Source organism: Martes martes, assembly GCF_963455335.1.
Source record: "Martes martes genome assembly, chromosome: 4".
Lineage (NCBI taxonomy): Eukaryota > Metazoa > Chordata > Mammalia > Carnivora > Mustelidae > Martes > Martes martes.
Window position 1 is genome coordinate 35,517,522 of NC_137891.1, and position 22,336 is coordinate 35,539,857.

Sequence of the window (22,336 nt, forward strand, 5' to 3'; positions counted from 1 at the left end):
AAAGGAGCACTGATTTCTGAGGTACTGGATGCTCTCTGCCAAGCTATTTTCCCAAACAAGCTGCCTGAGTGAATGAAGGAGGTGCCGTGGCATTGCACTTTTCCAGTTTTTCTTCATCTTTGCTAATTAAACATTTAAATTTCAAATGTGATTCATTTTAATTAGCTTTATTTTGTCTCTCCTTTTGGGGGTGGGCGAGTGCTGCACTCTGCCCCCTTGTCCTCTGCCCCACTACAGAGAAACGGGGTGACTACGTTCTCCTTTTGAAGAGAATGACTTCCTGATTGGGATTTAAGGGGAAAAAAATTCGTTAGCCACTGTGTTCTCTCCTGTGGAACATTTTTGCTCAGTTCTCCTGGCTGCCCCTGGTCAGGGGTTTGGTGGACAGTACTGATGAAGATGTTGACCCTCAGTCAGGGAGAACCCTCCAGAACCCTTGGGCTTCTGAACATCAGACCATTCAAGCATTGGCTCACACCTTCAGTTAAGCACCAGCTAGGTAGCTGGCCCCAGGAATAAAGAGTGTGGGCAGCAACACCGACACTCTCCCCAAGCTGTGGAATTTGGTTTGCAAGGGTGGGTGGGAACTTGGCAGAGGACGCACAGAAGGTTCTAGTAAGCACTTGCTGAACCCCTGCCCTGTGTTCAGCACGGAATGTAGAAAGGGACCACAGAAACGAAGGGCCATTCAGCTTCACAAGACACTTTCTCCCCCCTCCCCCCCACCATAAGTAGCTCAGTCCGCTCACAGGCCCAGGGGAAGTTTCCAGGTCATCACGGGAAGGACTCAGAGTCCTTAATAAACGCTTATGTACTCAGGGTTTTTGAGGAGCCTGCAAATGGAAACCTCAAGTCTCCTTAATTGTTTCCTGCAGCCCCGCCCTCCGATGATTAATATTCATGACCACGGGGACTCCGCCCTCTGATGATTAATATTCATAACCGTGGGGAGGAAACACTGCAGCACCCCGAGGCGCTTTCCAAATTGCCAAAGAAATTCAATTAAATTTAGAACCATTTTCCTACGAAGGGCTATGTTATTCTGTTCTGCTCGTTTGCAAACGGACAGTTCCAGATTCTGCCTCATTCTTGTGCTGAGCCCCGGGCTGCGGTGACAGGGTGAACTGGAATGTAGAGGACACTATCAGACTTTCCGTTCTTTTCGTTTCCTCTTTTCTCTCCCCACCCGGAAAGCGACAGCCCGCACTCCGGGCGCTGGGCCTGTCCCAGGAAGCCCTGTACCTGTGTGCGGGTTCTTGGGGGGCGGGGGGCGGGGTGCGGAGGTGGGTGCTGGTTCCGGCTGGTTCCCGCCCTCCAGCAAGGACCTCTGCAGAGCTGCGCCTACTTCAGACCAGTCACTGTCCCTTGGGTTTCTGCTTTGTGTTAGGTACATCTATGTTAGGGGGTGATGAGACGGGCGCAAGATGTGGGCCCCAGAATCATTCACAAAGGACGCTTCCATTTGTTAAAGTGAGTAAACACGGCAGGCACCAACGTGTGAATTCTTGGGTGAATTTCTGTTCCTCCAAGACTCAGAAATTCAAGCAGTTTAATAAAAGGCGAATTCATGGTGTTCACTGACAGACCCTAAAGACTGGTCAGGGTGTGGATTGGGGTCCAAACGAGTTTATAATTAGGCTCGACAAGAATGGGGTGTGGGATTCTGTAGATTTTCCAGTTTTTCTTCCCTGACGTTGCTTCTCGGAGTTTAGCGTTGGCAATCACAAAATATTGTTTACGGGGCGAGCTTTGGTCACTGTTGTAGACTCCAATACTGGCACAACACCCTGGGAGTTTCCTTTTGTTGCTGTGACGGATGACCGTAAACTTAGTTGCTTAAAACAACGCAAAGTTATTATTTTAACAGTTCTCCAGGTCAGAGGTCTGAACTCAGTTTTACTGGACTAAAAATCAAGGTGTCCACAGGTTGCATTCCTTCTGGAGGTTTTAGGGGAAAATGTGTTTCCTCGCCATTCCTGGTTTCTGGAAGCATTCCTTGGCTTGTGGCCCCCTTCCTGCGTGTCCAGAGTCAGCAAGCTTAGATGGATTGAGTCCTTCTCACACCAGCATTTCTCTGGGCATCTCCCTTTGCTTCTCTCTTCCACTCAGAAGGACCCTTGCGATTACATTGGGAGCCGCCTGTTAGGACAACCTCTGCGCGATCACAAGGTCTTTAATCAAATTCCCATCATGCTTTTAGCATGTAAGGTGACATGTTCACAGGTTCTGGGGGTAACAACCTGCATATCTTTGGGGGGGACTGTTATTCAGTCTACCACATATGCCAAAAAGCAGTTATGTTCCTTTTTTAAAAAAATAATTTTGTGCTCTATCAACATCTGGATGAACAAACAAAACCATATGCAGATTTATTTTTAGAGCCTTAAATGAACATTTTCACGTTCACGTGTTTGTTTTTTTTTCAAGTGACAAATTTAGGAACACGGTTTAGGCCCAGTATTTTATTATTGCGTCAAAACCGCCTCTCAGGAGTCATAAGCCAGACAGATAACAGCTCTGACCTTTTCCTCCTGTTACAGCAGATCCTCTCCTCCAGGTGGGGGCCCTGAGACCTGGGAAAAGCCTTCTGCCTCATGTAGCCACCAGTCAGCCCAGCTGGAGACAGGTCTGCACCGAACACCTGTCCCAGCACAGGATCTGAGGAAGGGGCCGAGGGAGTGGGGAAGGGACGTTGCTGATTTGGCCACGAGTGCTTGGACACTCCCTGGGTTGTGAGGGAGCTCGGTAAATGTTGGCTACTGTTATTCTATTGCAGTTTCCAGAGCTAGGACAGGATGTTTTCCTGCTAAATAAAGGGAGATGGTTTCCCAAAGGACGAGGTAATAGAATCTTCAATTAAGTTTTAAGTTAAGGGGCGCCTGGGTGGCTCAGTCATTAGGCGTCTGTCTGCCTTTGGCTTGGGTCATGGTCCTGGAGCCCGGGACCCCGTGTCGGGCTCCCTGCTCAGCGGGAAGCCTGCTTCTCCCTCTCTCACTCGCCCTGCTTGTGTTCTCTCTCACGGTCTCATTCTTTGTCAAATAAATAAATATTTAAGTCTTTTTAAAAAAAACTTTTAAGTTGAATTCGCCTAGTCATAAAATGTATATTAACAAAGAGGAGGGAGGTAACCCAACGAAACCCTCAATTGATGGAACTCAGAGATATTCTGGAACAGATGACTTTAGGAGTTCCTGACCTTCTTCACCTCTTACCTTTCCTACCAAACACCAGCCCATCTGGGAATAACTAAAACTTCCGGGCTACTCCGATGCTCACAGGACTCTGACGAAAGAATGATCAGCTTTCCAGAAGAGAATGTGGTTGGCACCAGGAATGCCCCAAGGCCGGACTGGTTCTCAAGTTCAAGTTAGAGACTTTCTGAGAGGATATACCCAGGCTGACATCATGTTACCCAGAACAGTCCTCAGGAAACTTACTTTGAGAACTACGTTGGAAATTTTCTAATTAGCATATTTATTACTTGGTGTTAATGATTGATTTGAAAATACTGGTGTTCAAATCATTACTGTCTTGGAATCAGACTCTCCCTCCTCGTTGTGACACAGGTTAATTGGCATTTTAAATGAAGGCTGGGCAGATGTCAGGACACCCTTAATCTACCTTTTCATGGATTTTGGAATGAGTGCAACCTGAGGGAAGGAGATTGGGCACATCCTGGCAGCTCATCATGGAAGATTTCATTTCTGTTTCTTTTTAACAGTATTAGAAATTTTTTTCTCATTCCCTCATATGATGAAAGGCTCACATACCTATACAGCGGCTGGATGAGGAAGAAGGAGGGGACGGTGGGGCCAGGCAAATGTCTGCCCTCCAGGAGCACCAAACAAAGGCACGGGTTAGTCCCAGCTGGTGGCAAGATCACCAGCCCACTTGTGAATGTCTGTGCCACTGAGGACCAAAGTGAGGACCAGAGAAACTTCTTTACCTTCTTTCGGAGCCACTTCCTGAGTGGCACTTGCATTTTTTCTCCGGATCATCTTTCTAAATTGATGCCATAGATACTCTATCAATTGTAGTATGTTCCTTGGAGACTTTAAACACTGGGCTCTTTTGATTCCAGGGGGGAACAAAGTGGGTGATGGGACAAGAGCTTCTAATCCATTTTGATATGGCCCCCGGGAATTCAGCTCCACCCCCTTGCCTAATTCCCAGTTTTGAACGTGGACCACAGATGTGACCCTGGAATGCAACTTAAGATTTCTCTCCTGGAGGCAGCTGTAAAGTCATTGCTTAGACCACTGACTTTCTGGAAGAGCTAATCTTCATGCACACCATTGTGTTTGGTTTACCCTCTTATTAGGGGATTAATCTTATGACAAGGGTTTAACTCTTAGCGTGGAGTGTGCCATCTGGTGATGTAAGTGAGGTGCCCCTCTCCGGCCGGTCCCTCCCAGTGGCCTTCGTGGTCTCCCTGTAGCCTTCATGGCCTCCTCGTCTTTCTTCTGCCGCCCGAACATGGACACTCCCAAGCAGAGTTCCAGCTACAGCCCGTGTTTCCTGCAGAAGTCTCCTCTCCTCAGTGCTCGCCAAGGGCTAGCCCTGTGCCAAGGGCTTTCTATGCTGTGTCCGACTCCTGGGTCTGCCGTCCCAAATTATCATCGACTGGGCAGCTTGGCACACAGCAGAAATGTATTCTGTCTCAGTTCTGGAGGCCAAATGTCCAAAATCAAGGTGTGGACAAGGTCGGTTCCTTCTGGAGAGTGGGGAGAGAAGGTCACCTGTTCCATGCCTGTCTCCTAGCGTCAGCGGTGACGTAACCCTCAGTGCGCCTGGCTCACAGCTGTGTCACTCCAGCCTCTGCCTCCATCAACCACGACACTCTTCCTATGAGTCCGAGTCCAGATTTCCTTCTTCTTACATGAACTCCAGTCACTGGATTGGTTGGGGCCTGTCCTAATCCAGTCTGATCTTATTTTAACCTGATTACAGCTACAAAAACCCTTTTTCCAAAGAAGGTCACCTCACCTTCTTCTCACCTCCGCCAGCTTCTGGATGGACACGACGTTTTGCAGGACAGTGTTTCACCTGCGGCACGTGCCTCCTCTCACTGAATCCTCACGACAACCTTGGTAACCCCACCATGGAGGAAACAGCTGATGACTTCCAGATGTCCAGCTCTGTTAGGTCCAACTTTTTTTTTTTTTAAGATTTTATTTTTAAGTAATCTCTACACCCCACGGGGGGCTGGAACTCACAACCCCAAGATCAAGGCTGCACACCCCACCGAGCGAGCCAGCCAGGAGCCCCTGTTATGTCCTACTCTTTGTGACATCTTCACTGAGTTGTTGCTCTGGTATTTCACAAAGTCGGCATTCCACAATCAAACTCATTCCTACCTCCTCACTCCTCACATGTGAAGGCCTATAATATAACAGCTCTGAAACGTCTGTTAGGACAGTAATAAAAGGGCCCTTTGGATGGGGCTATCTGAAGCCCCTTTTGCATTGCACTTTGGGTAAGACTGAAAAAGAACATTAACTCTCCTTATCTAAAAATGATGAGTACCGCCACGGACTTGACAGAAGACGATGGCAGGAGGAATGACAGATTTCAGAAAATATGAAGGAGGCTGATTGAACAGGTCTGCTGACTGCTAGATGTGGAGATAGATGGCAGAGAGGCACCAAAGATGTCCGACTTGACCACAGGGTGGACAAGTTTTAGGAGGGCAATGATGAGTTTGCTTTTTCTCAGGCAAAGTCTTCCATGAAACCTAATGTAAGAAAGGAGCTACTTTGGTTGAAAGGGGGCAGGGCGCCTGTCATCTCCTCCCCTCCTGGGAAAGTACCTACAGCTCCTTGGGCAGAACATTAGGAAAGTTTCTGACTGCACTGTATTCTTCCAAGCACTAAACAAGAAACTACTTACACCATTCCAGAAACACGGACATCGATCCTATTTCAAAAGTGTTTCCAAGAAAGATCCTCATGGCCTCTCCCCACCCTTACTTCCTGGTGGGCAATATCCTTCTATGCGGGGTGTTCTTTTTTATCTAGAATCTAAACGCAACCTTGTACTGCCTAACCTCTTGTGCCTTTGGTTGGTTGTCATGGGGCCTTGGATGTCCTGTCAGAAGACCCTCCATCTTCTGGTGAAAGCAGGTGGTCTGGTTTCCTTCAGAGAGAAGGTTGTGCTTTAACTCTTGGAACTGTGCCTGCCCTGCGATCATTCTACAACTTTTATCAGTGCAGACGTGACTCCTTTTCCAGCATCCCAAGAGGTGGTTCATTCAGAGGGAAAAAGAAAGAAAAATATAGGCTATGAGGAAGCTAGAGAGAGCCCCAGCCACAGGGCAGGCGCCATCCCAAGCCTACGTAGGGACAGAGCCAGAGCTGGGCTCTTGGGTGTCCTCTAGCTCTGTGTTTACCCAGATTCAAGAATGAGGCTCTTGAAGTTTAATTAAAAACAGGATGTCCCTGCCGGGGCTCTCATTGACATTGCTAAAAATAAGTAGGGAAGTAGCCTGGCCTCTTCATGGTTTAATCCCATTAAATTTGGGGAAGGGGGGGTACTGGGGCTAATAAAAGACATGATTTGTTTCAGATGGCTGCCTGGTGTTGTGTCTTCTCTCTCCCCGTGCTGGGGAGCCCTAGATTCTGAAGTTCTAGTGCATTCGGCTCTGGGTTGTTGATGCCGTGGGAAGGGGACAAAGGGACAATTTCCCAAATGTGGTTTTTTCCAGGCTGCCATCTACTTACTCATCTTGGGACCATTGGGATTTGTCACCTCAGCTCTTCACTCACTGCTCTGGTGCCACACACGTCATAGACCTGGTTTTGTGAATAATTCACTAATCCCTGTCTGTGAGTTGATGCACATTAAAAAGAAAAAATCTAGTCTAGAGTTATGAAAGAGCCGTCTGGAATGTGAGCCCTCACTTCCTCCTAAGGCCTGCGATACACTCAGACATTGTGCCTTTGCCCCATTCCAGAAGTCCTGTTTGCAAATATACTCATGTAAACGCAACCTGACTTTCTTTGATTTTTATATTAACCCATCTTTATTTCTCTGTCCCAACCCCACTTCTTTGGCCTGAGCACTAAAGGCTAAATCTCTTGAAGACCTTGGGTTGAATGCAGGGGCCTCATTTTCTCACACATAGTCATCTGTTTGCATGGTCTTTCATTCATTTTTTCAACCAGGAGAATTAAGGGAATAATCTCTGGGTTAGTACACAGATGACTTCCCATCAGAATTCCAAGAAGGAGAATTTCATGAGCCCCAACTCCTAGAGGCTGAGAGTTCCTCGCCATCATGGGAGCCAGAGGTGGCGTAGATGAAGGCTTCCCCAAGAGTTATTAAGTCATCTCTGGAATCACTGTACCCATCTAAATGAGGGTCATACAAAATGGGGTGCTTTGGGTCACCAATACAGTATCTCCCAAGCACTTTGGCAAAGGATTGGGGAGATATAGAATAAGAAAGACCATATTGGTCATTTTGACAATTGACTGTCCACCACCTAACACACAGTAGACACTCAATAAATAACTGATGAGTAAATTATGAATGACAATTTTTTGATTCTCTGAATACTGCTGCCTGTAAGTAAGAGGGAGGTTTGGGGAGTAGATGCAAATAGGTAAATCCAAATTCATATCACTTCTATCTTTTTGAGGCTTATTGGAGAATGACAGATCCCTTCCCGTGCTCCCTGGGGGGCCCCATGGGTCCGTCCTGACCTGCTGTGGGGCCACATCTTGTAGCAGGCTCCCCCACGCTCATGCTCTCCATCTTTTTACCATTCCTCCTACCTGGGGGTCCACGCAGGTCTTAAACCTCTGTCCTTTTCCTCTGGGAGCGTTCCACTTCCTTCATCTCTTTGCTGGCCTCACTCCTCATGGAAGCCTGCCCTTATCCTCCCGGCAAGGAAGGCTCCCCTTTTACATTTGCCTTGACAGTGAACCCATGAGGGCCAGGCTGGGACAGATAGGCCTGGCATGTAATAGCTGGTCAATAAATAGCTGGGGAATGACCAAGGGAAGGGGTGAATGCGTGAGCTATGGGAGGGGGGAAACAGATCAGGGATTTTCTTCACCTGGGGTCTCCAGGGTGGGGGCGTCAAATCCACAAGCCCCTGAAGCTGTCTGCCACAGTGTGTGCCTGGTTTCTAAGGGGAGCACCCATACCTTTTGACAGACCGAACAATTGTGGGAGCCAAGGGCAGGCTGCCCCACGATGGACACTTTGGCAGGAAGATTATCTGCAGTTGAAACCCAGCAGATTCAGGAACAGCTCTTGAAACCCAGCAGATTCAGGAACACCTCTCCCACAACTGCCTAAAAAGATTTAGGTAGAGAATCCAGGAAGAGAACCACGGCCCCCAAGAACGACATTATGGTATGAATGAGGTACACTAGGCAGGGAAGAACATTGAAAGGCCTTTTTGATCCAAGTCCCCCATGTCCCTTTGTTTCCAAGTGTCCCAGGACACATTCGTTTACCAAACTACATTTGACAACAGGCCTCCAGGGCCTTTACTGAGTAATGGGGGGGTGGTCAGTGGCATTGGGGGAGACCATTTCAGTACTGCTTTCAAAACTCAGTAGAACCCTGTTTTTGCTCATCACAGTTCAGATGTACCCAACTTATCTCAAGCCTCAAGTTGCATAATCATTTAGTGCAGAGCTTGGATGGCACACGGCTTCATCTTGGGGATGCCCGGGAACTTGCTGGAAACCAGTGTGAGGCTACGGCTGCATTTAGGGGCCGGGTGGGGGAGGGAGGGAGAGAGCATCGGGATGGATTGGTAATGTCTGCCTGGGAGAAGTTGCAGGCAGACATTTGCAGACTGTCAGGCACTTATTATCCCTGAGAGACTTGGGTAGAGATGCCGGCCTGTCTTTTTGGCCTGAGGAATGTCCCCCTCAGCCTTGCTGCTAGAAGTGGGGTTCTCAGGAGCAACAGCAGCTCCACACAGAAGCTTATTAGAAATTCAGGATCCCAGGCCCCATGACCACCCCCCTGCCCCCAACCCTGCTCAATCAGATTCTGCATTTTCACAAGATCCCCAGGGGATTTGTATGCACAGGACAGTCTGAGACAAAGGGGGCGAGGTGGGGTCTTCCTGCTGCCTTCTCACGGCTGGAGCCAGCCCCGCTGGCCAGGCCTCCCTTGCTGGTTACCACACACTGGTTTTCTATAGCACATCAACAGGAACAGGACTGGCTCCCGGGGCTCATTGGGGCCATTCCCTTTGCCCCTCTCTCTGGGAGCTTTAATGATAAAGCTATTCTTATCTTACTATCTTACTATACTTACTTCTTGTCTTACTATCATGTCGTTTCTGTCCCTAGGCGATCTATAAGATGGTTTCCTCTGTAATGAAAATGCCTGAAGATGAGTCAACCCCAGAGAAAAGGACAGAAAAGATCTTCCGCCAGATGGACACCAACAGAGATGGTAGGAGGCTGTGGGGGCTTGGCTTCTCTCAGAGTGGGAACTGCGGGTGGGGCTAGGGCCACTCAGGCAGGCAGATGCCACTAAGTGACAAGATACTAGCCGCAAGGACCTGGCTCACAGGTCTTTGTGAAAGGGGCTCATCCCACATGCTCCCTGGAGGTGCAAGACAGAGAGGGACCAAGGTGGGGACAGGCCGAGACCACAGCAGGCTGGAGCCGGGCAGGTCAGCTCAGTGGAAAGCAGAGAGGGACTGGGTGTGACTCCTCTCAGACCCTGGCGGCTTTCACCCCAGCCTGCCCAGGGCGCGTGCTTGGGCTCTTCTCTGCGTGCCCGGAGGTGTTGGGTTTCCCGGAGCCACGTGGTCTTCCCCAGCCAGTGTGGGCCAGGGGAGGAGGGGATTGAGGTGGCCAGCACTTTCTGCCCAGAGGGTGCCCCCTACAGTTCAAAACCAAGGAGGGGATTCCAAACAATCGGAAGTGAAAAGGGAGGCTGGATTTCAAACTCAAGAATAGTGGACCTTAGATGTTGGGTTGCAGATGGAATACAGGAGGCCCAATCAACTTTGAATTTTGGATGAAGAACAAATGTTCTTTAGAGAAGTATTCCCTATGCAATATTTGCGACACACTTAAATGAAACAAAAAATTATTTATTTAAAGTTCAGTGATAACTGGGGCCAAGGGAGCAAGTCCCCTCTGGGAGCTCCTATCTAGAGCTGCCCCAGCAGCTCCCCCTGAGAATGGGACCTTCTGGAAGCACGAGGCAAGGGGAAGAAGCTTTGCCTTCCCCAACTATACAACAGAGGGACCTTCCAGAAGGGAGACCCATACATATGCCAGCTTACTCAGCAAGGAAAGGGACCCACGGATAAAAGTGGGATCCCAGAGGGCCAAGTGTGTGTCCTCCAGCCTGCTCGGATTGACCTGAGGGCTCCCCTCAGCCTCGTTACTTTCTTACTTTGGATGGAGGAGCAGCCTCCTCACATGTTGTCCAAAAGAAGGGGCCCTCCCCCCAGATATCTGTGTGGGCCCCTCTGCTCCCATGGAGGGAGAGGGAATTTTGCTGCAAAGCTAAGGCTACTGCAAAGAGGCCAGAAGGCTCTGGGGACACCAGAAACCCCGTGACGGCTGCGGTGACTTAGGAGTGCAGCCTGCTCTCTTAAAAAGGCAAAGGTCAGCTATCTGTTGCACAAACACCGAGTGAGAACCACCTGCCCCCTCCTGGGAACCTGTCCTGTTGTGGCCATCTGACCCCTGTCATCAGGGGCTCCCAGAAGCAGCATGCTGTCCTGGGGGCCGCTGTCCTAGGTGCTGGCTGGGCCGAGGCTCTCACGGTGGTGGGGTGGGGGAGCAGGAGGGAAGGGAAAAGGTGAGCGGTTGCTGCCACCTAGACGTGCTGGGACCCTACGTCATCGTAGCTGCCACCAGCCCCCGGCTCACCTGTCCTCTTGCTTTCTAGGAAAACTGTCCCTGGAGGAGTTCATCCGTGGGGCCAAGAGTGACCCGTCCATAGTGCGCCTCCTGCAGTGCGACCCCAGCAGCGCCGGCCAGTTCTGAGCTCCGCACCCCACGGATTGTAGAGCTGCTGCTTGTGTTTGTTCCCTTTCCACCTTTCTTTTTAACAAAACTTTTTTTTTTTTTTTTTTTGGCCAAACAATATTGATGGTGATGCTGTCCCCCGTGCGGTCAGACGCACCTTCCTCCGTGCCGCCTTCAGCTTCCTCTGTTGTGGGAATGCCCAGAGCCCCAACGTGCTTGTGGAGAGCATGGACGTGCCGTCGTGCACGGACTGTGTGCTGTTCGTCGTTCTATGATGTCTCATCATTCCTATTGTTATTTTTCTTCTGATTCCAATGTTTCTGTTCTCAGACCGAAGACTCGGGGAGGCCAGAGAGGGCCAAGCAATCCAGTCCCGGGATTCTATGGCCAGCTCCCAGGGGCTTGTTTAAAAAACAAAACTCCCCACCTGGGTCTGGAGCCACTCGTGCCCTCCGGGTGGTGGTACCCAGGTTCCCCAGGACAGGGGACCCCCTGGGGGCGGGCTCTGAAAGGGGCCTGGAGGCCTCCACTCCACCCTCTTCCCCAGCAGGCTGTAGTGTCTAAGCTGTGAACATTTCAAGGTAAATTCATAGAGAAGAGGAAAAAAGATGGCTCAGCTGTTTCTTCACATGGTTTACACCAGTTGAGCTAAGATGAGTTTCTTTGGAAATTAAACACAAATGGTAACTTACCCAACAAAACCAGACCCATCTTGTTGCCTATTGTGATGAAAAAAAAAAAAAAGACTGCTGTATATAAAATATTGGGTATTGCAGACCAAATTAAGTGTTTTGCCTTGTTTAAATGAAATGCATGTTTAGTGAGCACTAATACAATCTTATTACAGAAGACTGTTTTTAGTAGCTTAATGTGAAGTAAGCCAACTATAATGAATGTCTGTGTCTTGTTTTAAAGTCATATCTGTCTTTGCACAAATGCACCAATCAACAGGTATATTTTATATATTCCAGAGAAGTACAGAGTCACCATGACTAGGGCGCAACCTTAATTTTGAGTGCATTTCCAGAGTGGTAGTGTCTACAGGATAGAAGTAGGGCATGGTTAAGTGGGACATGTCCATTGGGCACCAGAAGGTTCGTCTTTATAAGAGATGTGAAGTCACTGTTAGCCCACTCAGCCCAGCAACTCAATGGGAGTAGACTGGAAGTCCAGTGTTTTTCTGATTAGATCAATATGCTGTCGACCCAACAAAAAACCCCCACAAATTCTTGGGACTTCCCAATGGTTTAATCCACATGATGAGTAAGGAGCTGTATCTGCAGTGTTGACCCTTCCATGCCCTCGGGGCCCTTCAGAGGGTCCAAGGTTGGGCAGTGAGCTGACTCTTCATGAAGAGGCATGGCCCAGAGTATCTGTGCTTTCCAGGGCCCATGGTGGAGAATCCAAAAGTATTTCCCATCACCATGTTCTCTGAATGCCGAATTCTGTTTCCAGAAGGGACAGCACAAATTTGAGTCACTCTTTGGCTGGTGACCTCACATACACTAATTGGAATTGAAAGTTAAGAGTACAAATTGCTGATCACAAGTCACTCAGTCATAGTTTCACAAATAGTAGGCCTGGGGAAGTCCAAGCACTCAAGGACCAGATGGGGAGGACCTGCCCCGGGAGGAGGCAGAGAGATCCCTAGTGGGTTCATCTGCAGCCAAGCTATACCCTGTAGACCATCACCCCTAGAAAGACAAACATAACTATGAGGAAGATGACGCTGAGCCCATTCTAACTCCAGACTCTTCTTTATTACTTGAGTCCCTTTTAAGTGGTAGCAAAAATCTGAATTTCCATGGTTGACCAAAATGAACCAACTTGCCAGGGTGAAATTTGGAGACCTAAACATGGTAAAATCGTCTTCCTCTTCCTCGGAGTGTCCGTTCCTCACAACAGGTCCGTCCTGAGACTTGCCAAATTCCTCCATGGGCCAAGTGGTAAGATCTGGGTTTGAAAACCAGGGAATTAAACTAAGAGGCGGAGGGCACAGTGAGTGAGGGGCCCAGCAGAGGTGCTGGCCATGGTCAGTGGTACATCCCATTGCCTCCCACCACTGCTCTGGACTGAAGACCTAATTCCCCCTTCCAGTTCCCCTTAGAAGGGCAGTCAGTTAATGTTTGGGCAAGCCTACCTAAGCTCTACCCTCGGTCAGGATATCTTGTTGAGGCAGACTCACCCAGAACTGAGAGCTGGATTGAGGAGCAAGGAAGAGGGACTCCAGCTGTTGAAGAGAGAAGACAGAGCCAGACCCATGGCTAATGAATGCCGACACGCCTGGGACGTACACAAATAGTCTTGTCCTGGCCGGCTGCTGACCCTGTCTGTATTTTCTTGATGGTTGTTTTTTTTCCTTCTACTCCTTCCCAGGAAGGGCTTTGCATGTCTAATCCAATGCACTTAAATTTGGCTCCAATGCACTTAAAAAGGGACTCTGCAGCACCCAGAAGGCTGAATGACTAAAGGTTTAGGTCATTCCTTTGCTGGGCTGTTCATTGTCATTGCTGTGGTGCGGGACCTCTGGAAACGGAGTCTGTTCTGTCTGAAATCAAGCCAGTCTGTGATGTTCAAGGGACTGGAATAAAGTGGCTTATGACTTGAAGGACAATACAGAGTGACCGACTGTTCATACCCTTGCTTAGGGTGGGGAAGGTTTGCTAAGGGTGCCGTTGCAGCTCTTCTATTGTCCCAGGGGACCCCTTCCACAAATGGATTTAATAAGATACAGATAAACCTTGAACAATGAGAGGGTTTGGGGTGCAGACCCCCTGTGCAGTCAAAAATCCACATATAACTTTTGATTCCCCAGAATTTAACTAACTACCAACAACTTGGCATTCAAGCACGTTGATTGTATCGTGTGGGTGTCTGGGACATAGGGGTTTGCTGCTTAAACTGCTGCCCCGGGTGAATCTGCCTGAGTGAGGGTCCAGGTGCCTATACACCCCCCACCCCTGCCCAGGTGTGGCTTCTGCCCTAGAGACACGGGAGCCAGGGTTTGGGAGGGGAGCCCAGAGGCTGTGCGGAGCCCAAACCCCTGTCCCAAAGCATCCTTGGTCTGCGCCTGGGCTTCCTTCTCTCCACTCACATACTTGTCGGCCTTCACTTTCTTCTCACCTCCCCTCCTTCCTCACAACTGCAGCTGCAAACTCTGGTCCAAACATTGGGTGCAATGGAAGGCAACTTCGTCTTCAGTGACAAATGAACATCCTCTTCTCCCGTCTCACCCTCTCGGTCTGGAGAAGCGTCGAGAGAAAAGATGACATGATGCACACTCCACAGCCTCAAAGAACATTCAGATGAGGGTTGTTTTGGGGGTTGTTTTTTTTTTTTTTGGTCGTTGTCTTGGCCTCACCTGCAGCACGGAATTCCATCAATCCAGGAAAAAGGCACTGAAGATCAGTCACGGTAGGTGACTCGTGGGCTGACCAGACCTCCTGTAGGAATTAAGTTGGCCTGCAGGGGATCTGGCCTTGCTTCAGTCTGTCCCTGTGGACCAGCAATGGATACTCACGAGTACTGAACGCGAACAATACCCCTGTCATCAACCTGTTCGGGAGCCTGCACTCCCGCACCTGTTGGAGGCCAACCTGGCAATTTCCAGCAAATTTCCAAGACCGAGACTCCTATTTTCAGGGCATTGTCCTAATACCCAACCCAGCTGGATCCCCTCACAGCCTAGTCCAGGAATGGAAGGGGCCCACCTGTTGAGGAGGAATTCTGAGTGTTCCCCTAAGTTGAGGCAGAGAGATCACGAGAACTGTCTTTGGAAGAAATGGAGATGCTTCACACATGCCTCTCTTGGCCCGGTGCTCTGTTGAAATTTGTTTTGAGGTGGCTGAAGAAACAAGAGAAAGAACACTGAGACCTGTATTTTCTGAGGCAGTAGTAAATCAGCTAAATCCACCTAAAATAGAAAGGTTGTTGCATAGTGAAAAGATGTTCAGGCCAAGGGTATAACCGATAGTATATTCATGTCAAACAGGTTTCTCTACACTTGAATGCTGACCATGACTTAGGTAGGTCCTGGACCTTGCCATACCCGGTGCTAATGTGCCATGCATGGTCCCAGACATTCCTGGGCTTACAAAAAAATGGCCATTTGGAGAACATTCCATAGTGTGGAGCTAACCCCCTAGGGCAGCTCAGAGTGGAGAAGGGACTTAGAGAGGCTTATTTCATGACTTCTTTTCTCAGCACTATTCCAAGAAATAGATGGCATTTTTAAGAGTTCTCTAGAAGGGATGGTCAAAATACTTCAAAATTCTGGACAGCTCAGCCTGCCAACCCTTATTAAATCTCACAGATGCTACCAGTGTATCATACAATGCAGACAGACAGATGGACAGACAGAAAACGTATCTTTCCAGTACCAGTATTTAACCACTTTACTGTGCTCACACTGAGCACTCAATAGTGACCCAGCACCATACCACGTGCTATAGTCTTGGCAGTGTGTATATATTGGGGGGCTGGGTGGGTAGAAGTTATTACCAAAGAAGTAGGAGACGAAGCTCACAGTTAAACTGGTAAGTTTTGTCCAGCACCTTGAATACAATCACAAAGTAATCTACATCTATGTCTACAGCAGAGCAGAAATCAAGTTTTTTTCCCGAGTGCTGCATGAGAGGTATTTGCCAGGCAGGAAACAAGCTGGCAATGTTTGTCTTCAGTGCCCCTTTCAACCTCCCTTCTCTTTTGCTACTTCTGGCTGCTCAGAGTTCCCCCCACTGTGTTTCCTAGAATTCCAGAGTCTCCAAAATTAACCCATGCACCCCTTTAGCAGAGAACAGAAAAGTGTAGGAAAGAAGGACCTTAAGGACAAAAGGTTTAACAGCCTAAGGTGGTAGACCAGAAAACCCATTCAGGGAACGTTGACTTGTAAGAGTAGACCTCAGTGAATTTCTACTGGGGACCTTTTAGAAGGGGTTGGCTGTGGGCACTAAAGGGAGCTGTTCGGATCTTCCCTTTTGAGACCCCTGCTGCTAGAAGCACAGCTGGCCAATTGACAGACTCCAACTGCAATCTTTGGGGCCCCGTCGCATTTACTCGGAGGCCACACTCTCTGGGGCTGCTCCCAGTCAGTGACTGCAGGTGGTGGGGTTATTAGAATTGAGCCGTTCTTGCCCCACATGGGATTCTTCCTGCAGGTGACCTTCGCTCAAGAACTCAACGTAGGGCCTGGCTGAGGCAGTCTGAGGCTCCTCCTGCCCAAGCTTCCTTCCTCCCTCCCTTTCTTCCTTCCTTTTGGAGGGATTAATCCACGTGCTCTCCCTGTCTCCCCCAGCTCATTTCCCCTTTATCACTCACATGAATACCCCCCCAATAATTGTCTTGAATGTCTAATCCCATTTTGGCTTCTGCTCCTTGGAAGACTTGAACTGACCCAGTGACCATCCCCTCCCCCATTCCTGTTGACCCTCCGATATATGGGCTCAGACACTCAAGTAGACAGCCTTCTCAAAGTGAGATTCACATTGGTGGTTTCTCCTGTCATACGAGGGTTAAAGGTAGGAGGGGTTAAGGGTAGGAGGGGTAGTGTGCCTTAGAACTGGGGTGAGGACAGAGCCTTGGCTCTCCTAGGGTGAGCCCTTATCATTGTACTAATGATGCCAGGCCACTTTGCATATACACCACTGCCTTGAAGGGCAGACTGTGTCTAACCTGCCTCTTTGTCCCCAGCCTGGGGCAACAGTGCCTGGACCACAGTAACCGAACTGAATAAGCACAGAGTGGAAGGCAAGAGCCAGGACTGGACCCTGTGGCCCAGACAGCTGGTCATCCTCACCTACCTGACCTGAGTTCCGCACCGGGGGTGGGGGTGGGGTACACATGGCCCCAGAGCTCACTGAGCAGTGGTGCCTTGGCCGCCATGGGCCAAGGGAGGGGCTACCTTAGAGCAGACATGGAGATCAACTGCAGCCTCTCAGGACCTACTCAGGCCTGGGGGTCCCCTCGGCTGCCCACGCATGCTGTGGAACATGGATCACAGCAAAAAGGCTTTGTGGCTCATTGCTAATCCCATGATCCCTCCAGAATCCTCCTCCATCGGCTCCTATCCCCACCTCCTCTTCCGTGCCCTGGTCCGGGCATAGAAACAGCTGGGGCTGCCACCAGGGGTGCCACTGGGATTGAAGTTGTCAGAGAAGACTTTCTCGAGGCAAATTTTTAGTCAAGATTCACACAATGGACAGTGTGAGATGCTGCTTGTGTGGAGTGGAGAGGCTCTGTGGCAGATGGTGGCTGAAGGGCATGGTGGCTAAGCGGGGAGCAGCAGGGCAAGAGACAGTCCCGATACGACTGGAGTTTTAGCCAGGTGCTTTCAGCCCATGCAGAAGCTACTACACATGAACTAAAGAGCCAGGATGTTCTTGTGGTAACTCAAGTGGGGTGAGAGAATTGGGAGTGAGTGCGGACAGAACCTACTCCCTACCCTGAGGTGTTGGCCAAGAATAACCATCCCAGTGGCCCATCACCAGCACACTGAAGGCCTCTTGATTTCTTTAGGTCTCTTCTCATGCAACCTTGGGCAGAACACAACAAATCCACAGGAAGAGGACACACCTGCTGTGTCGAAGCCTAGGACCCAGTGCCCAGGCAGAGCCTGGCCTTCCCAAGGCCACAATGAAGCTTCCGTCCAACAAGGTGGAAAGCCCCCACACCCACCTCACAGAAAGCACCAGACACTGTCATTTACTCTGACGTTATGAATATTTATTTTTTCTTCTTAAAAATGTACAAAAAATAAAATAACTGTATTTATAGTTTATAGATTCCCCCTCTCCCATTTACAAAACTATTAAGTTACATTTGCCTTTTTTTTTTTTAACACGAGAGCAAATTGTCCATCTATCAATCTCCCTTGCTTGTTTTTAAGAAAGGGCCGTTCACAGAATTTGGCACAAACCCTCTGTTTCGGTTGCATTTTCCTAATTTTAAATAAGAAGGAAAATAAATGTTTGATTCATTTCACGCTTCCTAAGTTTCTGGGCTTAGTCTTTGAGGATCCAAGTCCAAGATGACATCTGACTGCATTTTTCTGTTGGACCCAATTTCCAAACACCTGTTAAATCTAAGCAACTTGAGTATATACAGGAAATATACTCGTTTTACGTGTCCCTCATCTTACATGGATTTCTTTTTTAAAGTGTATTTATTTGAGTGTGATTAATTTGAGGGACAAAAGGAGAAGAGGCAGTTTTTCCTATCTTTCTAGAGTGTTTCTGCTCAGAAAATTGTGCTCACTGAGGCTCTGTTGACATTCACGGTGGAGGACATATCCACAGTAAGCCATGGGCACTCTGAGAATGCAGAGGGCACAGGGCGGGGCGGGGGTGGTGGTAGGGAGGACAGATCAGATGGGAAGTGATGCTCTGCGCCACCCTTTGGTGGCACTGGCCTCACCTTCTTTGTTCTGGTAGGTCGGGGTCACCACAGTGATTGCTCAGGGACTGGAAACAAATGCAAAAGCATCTCTGAGGCATTCTTTGCCTAGGGCAGGACCAGCAAACATTTTCCCATAGAGGCTAGAGAAAGAAGGGGAGGGTAACCTGTGTCAGATTGCCCCCAATTTTTTCTTTTCCCTGCTCTGGATTCTATGCCCCAGCCCAACTGTATCTGCAGTTTCATCTGCCAATCACGTTTGAACCCGCCCTTGAGGCAAGGAGCATGGGAAGTGCAGAGTACATCGTGTATTTCCAACACTGAACTTGTCCATCACAGAACAGAGCTGCATCAGCACCCAGGAGGGTCCCCAGGCTGCTGGTCCAGGGCATGGCAGTCAAGAGTGGGAGACCAGGGAACAGGCTGGAGCAGAACTGAATCCAGGATGCAAACCTTTGGCACCAGGGGAAGGGGTGAGGTGTACAGAAGATGCATGGAAAGGTGCCCCCTCACCGCCGCTGGACACGGCCCTAGATGCGGCCCCTGCTCTCCGTCCCAGCCTCAGGAACAACAGCTGGGCTGGAAGCAGCCGTTCCGTCCTATTCTCCGCCTCAGGGGCAGGTGGGGTGGGAGGCAGGGAGGCCTTGGAAAGACCCCGACACCCCCCTCCCAAGACGTCAAAGTGCTTCACAAACAATTCGAGGCCCGTACACAGAATCCGTCCTAGTGAAGGACCTTGGGAGGAGGACATGTCTGGCTACCAAAAGGCTAGTGCTTCAACCCACAGGGCTGAATGCAAACCCGAGATCACCTACCTGTCCCTTCAAAGAGAACAGCAACTCAGGACGGCTCATCATCCCGCGATCGGTTAAGGAAGCGTTTTTTCTCCTCTTTGTCTCCCAGGGCACGTGCAGGAGGACGAGGCCTCCGCCCTCCCAGTCCACCGGAGGCTTGGCGCAGAAGAGCCCGAGCGCTCTGGGGCGCCCCCCATCCCCCCTCCCCCATGGGGCAGCCTGGAGCAGAGGCGGCCCGGCCTTTGATTCGGAGCTAAGTTGTCGGCAGGTCTCGCAGAGCTGTAGTCTGGCTCCTCCGGGAGGCACATGAGACGAAGGTTGCACTTATACACAGTGAGGCGCTCCCACGCGGCCAGGTCCTCAGGTCCTCTGGATCGAGCTCCGCCGTGCCCCGCACAGCACCCCACAGTCTCTCCGCCTAGCCCTGTGCAGCTGGAGGGGCGGGGGCCTCCCCGGGAGACCAGCGCAGCAGCCCACAGGGCAGGCGTGCCCCCCCCCGACCCCGCAGCGTCCTTCCCCGCATCCCCGGGGTCCCCTGACGCCCCGAAGGTCGCATCCCTGCCTGGCACAGAGGCAGCCCTCTGGCGGGAAGCAGAGTCCTGGCTCTATCTGTCCCAGGCCAGCGCCAGTAAACGCGCCCGCACACCACAGGTAAAATATATTATTGCCATATTATAAACACTATGTACACGCCAGCCAGGCGTACCTTCTGGGTCACTAATTACACGGTGGCTGAATGTCTTCCTGTGCAAGGCCCGGGGGCCACTCGCTGGAAACCCTGGGAGGGTTCCCCACAGCAACCTGAAGGTTCCTGCCCAGGGAGTGTCGTCCACCTCTGGCCCGCCTGACTAGAGCAGTGGCAGGAGCACTTTTGGTCCAACCACTCAGGAGAAGCAGAGGTGAAGCAGAAGGACCCAGACGTTTTCAGGCTCTTCAGGGCCAACAGACTGGCTGTGTTTCCCTTGGAAGGGTAGGGCTCTGGACGGTCTCATGTGGGGCCAGCAGTGTCCTGCAGCATCCTGACGGGCCTGGACCCTGGGCTCCAGGGCAAGGTGGACAATAAATAAGTGTCTGACAGGCCCAGCATCCCTTCCTGAGGGGCTCGGGCTTCGGCTCCTGTACGAGCCAGTGGATGGGCCAAGCACATCGGTAAGGAACAGGGCTCCGTGCCTTGCCCAGCTCCCAGCACAGTCTGTAACAGTGGTTTTGGGGTGGGGGAGGTGGGCGTCCGGGTTCTGGGCCAGGGCCTCCATCGCTGCTGGGGAGGAAGGCACCGAGGGCAGATGCCAAGGGAAGGCTGAGAGCAGGGCTCAGATTTCCATGAGTGTGATCTTGAAGCCCTCCACCATGCTCTCCATGTTGAGAATGAAGGTGTCCTCGTTCGAGTAGTGCTCAATGATGTTGTCGTCCATGTTCACCAAGATGCTACCAGGGAGTGGGGTGAGGGGTAAGAAACAAAGATGCCATCAGCAACGCAGCGCGCAAGGGCAGAGGCCAAGCTCGATGGGGGCTCCCTGAGCCATTCTCTGGCAAGGGGTGGGGGGAGATGGAGGAGCGAGGAGATAAGGCAGGAAGAGAAGACCCTTATCATATTTTCTTTCCCCAGAAACCAGTTTGAGGAAAACAAAGCCTCGATTTGTCAGAACCAACCTCGCAACTCCTTATTAAATGGGTCTTCAGAGATCGTTCCCCCTTGCTTTATGGAACAGTAAACTGTGGCCCAGAGAGGTGAGCCTGAAGTCACAGGGCAGTTCTTCACAGAGCCAGGTCCTACACAGGTCCTAACTGTTTTCACTAAACCATACTGCCTCTTGAAAACGCACTTTAAAAAAGTACTCCAAAAAATAAAATAAAATAAAAAATAAAAAAGTACTCCACAGACGGAGGAAGAGGAAAATCAAGAAGCGTGGCTACCCTTTGCTGAGCACCTAAATTGTTTTGGTGCTTCCAAGACCTTGTCTTTAATCTTCCAAGCAGCCCTGAAGGTAGGTGTGACCATGGCCGCTTGGCAAATGAGAAAACCGTGTGTAGACAAGTGAAATCAGCTCCCCTGGTTCCTCCCGCTGATTCGTGGCTGAGCTGGATTGGAAACTGCTCTGCCTCTCGCGGAAGCTCGCACTTTGCCACGGGACCTACTCCTGGGTCAGCTATCCCAAGTGCGTTGGTTTTAAGAGAATCAACAACTTCCAGGGTCTGTCCCTGGCTTGGAAATCAGACAGATCTGTTTGCCTTTGAAGAACTGACTCATCTGACAGCTATGTGTCATCTGGCAAGATTTTTTGCCTTTGAGAGCCTCAGTTTATTCTTCTGCAAAAATTAGAAAAACAACCCCGCTCTACAGAGTTACTGTAAGGAGTCACGTATTTACTGCAGGGCCGACGCGGTGCTCGATGGAAGTGAAACGTTATCCCCACCGGCAGGCACGTCTGCACTGAGGGAGCCAGACCCTGAGATGGCCCCCAAACCTCCCCACCAAAGGAACACCCTCAGACCATGGGGAAAACCATCACGCGCATTTAAGTGAGCCTGCCAACCAGGGCTCCGGCGGAAAAGGTTTCCCGTTCGACTCCCAGTCTACCAAGGGACTGTCACTCAGAAAGCCTGAGCCTCTCAGATAACCCATTTCCTTTATGACAGAGGCTCTGAGAAGTGTTTAAAGACCACTTTCTGCATTTTGTAGGAAAGCAGCTCCAGAAGCTGACTCAGTGGAAATTGTCTCCCGGAACAAAATCCGGCTCCTACTCTTAGAGCCCCCTGCACAGGAAGCCGGTGGAGGCCAGAGGCGGCAGCGTGGGGAGGACTAACGGTGCCTGCAGGGGCCCAGAACCTACTGGACACCCAGTAAAGGAGGTGCTGTCCTTAACCCTGAGAACAAGCAGGTCCAATGATCATTTAGATCATTTTGCTAGTAATTACCTCAGAAGACTGCTCTGTACCCTGAACGCTGCCCGTTCGTACTGTGTCATCCTGAAACCAATCCCAAGAGCAGGGTGTGATTCTTTATAAACTCCGCTCTCTGCAGAGGGGCGACTTGGCCTCCTCCCCAGTGTCCTCACCACTCAGGACCCTTCTATGCCACTGGGTCACCCTGTTCTCGGAATGGGACGTCTCAGATGGCATCACGACGATGCAGGCTCCTTCCCGCCCTCTCTACTGAGCTCTCCCAAATGCCTTCAGGGCATTTGCTTAACC

At 50.3% G+C, this 22,336-nt stretch overlaps 2 protein-coding genes across 6 annotated transcripts in view; one reads left to right on the forward strand and one right to left on the reverse strand.

Moving 5' to 3' along the window:
- The window catches only part of NCALD (neurocalcin delta), a 381,527-nt gene extending 367,952 nt beyond the window's left edge, over positions 1–13,575 (forward strand). For 3 of the 5 annotated variants that reach the window (XM_080802054.1, XM_080802056.1, XM_080802057.1), the window contains 2 exons: positions 9,318–9,423; positions 10,882–11,808. In XM_080802054.1, the coding sequence (XP_080658180.1) occupies positions 9,318–9,423; positions 10,882–10,979 (204 nt within the window). In that variant the 3' untranslated portion in view covers positions 10,980–11,808. Of the gene's footprint in view, positions 1–9,317; positions 9,424–10,881 lie in introns of all 5 variants that reach the window. The other 2 variants (XM_080802058.1, XM_080802055.1) reach the window with 2 other exon arrangements.
- Positions 13,576–17,662: 4,087 nt separating this feature from the next.
- GRHL2 (grainyhead like transcription factor 2) overlaps positions 17,663–22,336 on the reverse strand; it is a 160,165-nt gene continuing 155,491 nt past the window's right edge. Inside the window, exon 16 of the mRNA XM_080800974.1 lies at positions 17,663–20,569. Within this exon, the coding sequence (XP_080657100.1) occupies positions 20,455–20,569 (115 nt within the window). The 3' untranslated portion in view covers positions 17,663–20,454. The remainder of the gene's footprint in view (positions 20,570–22,336) is intronic.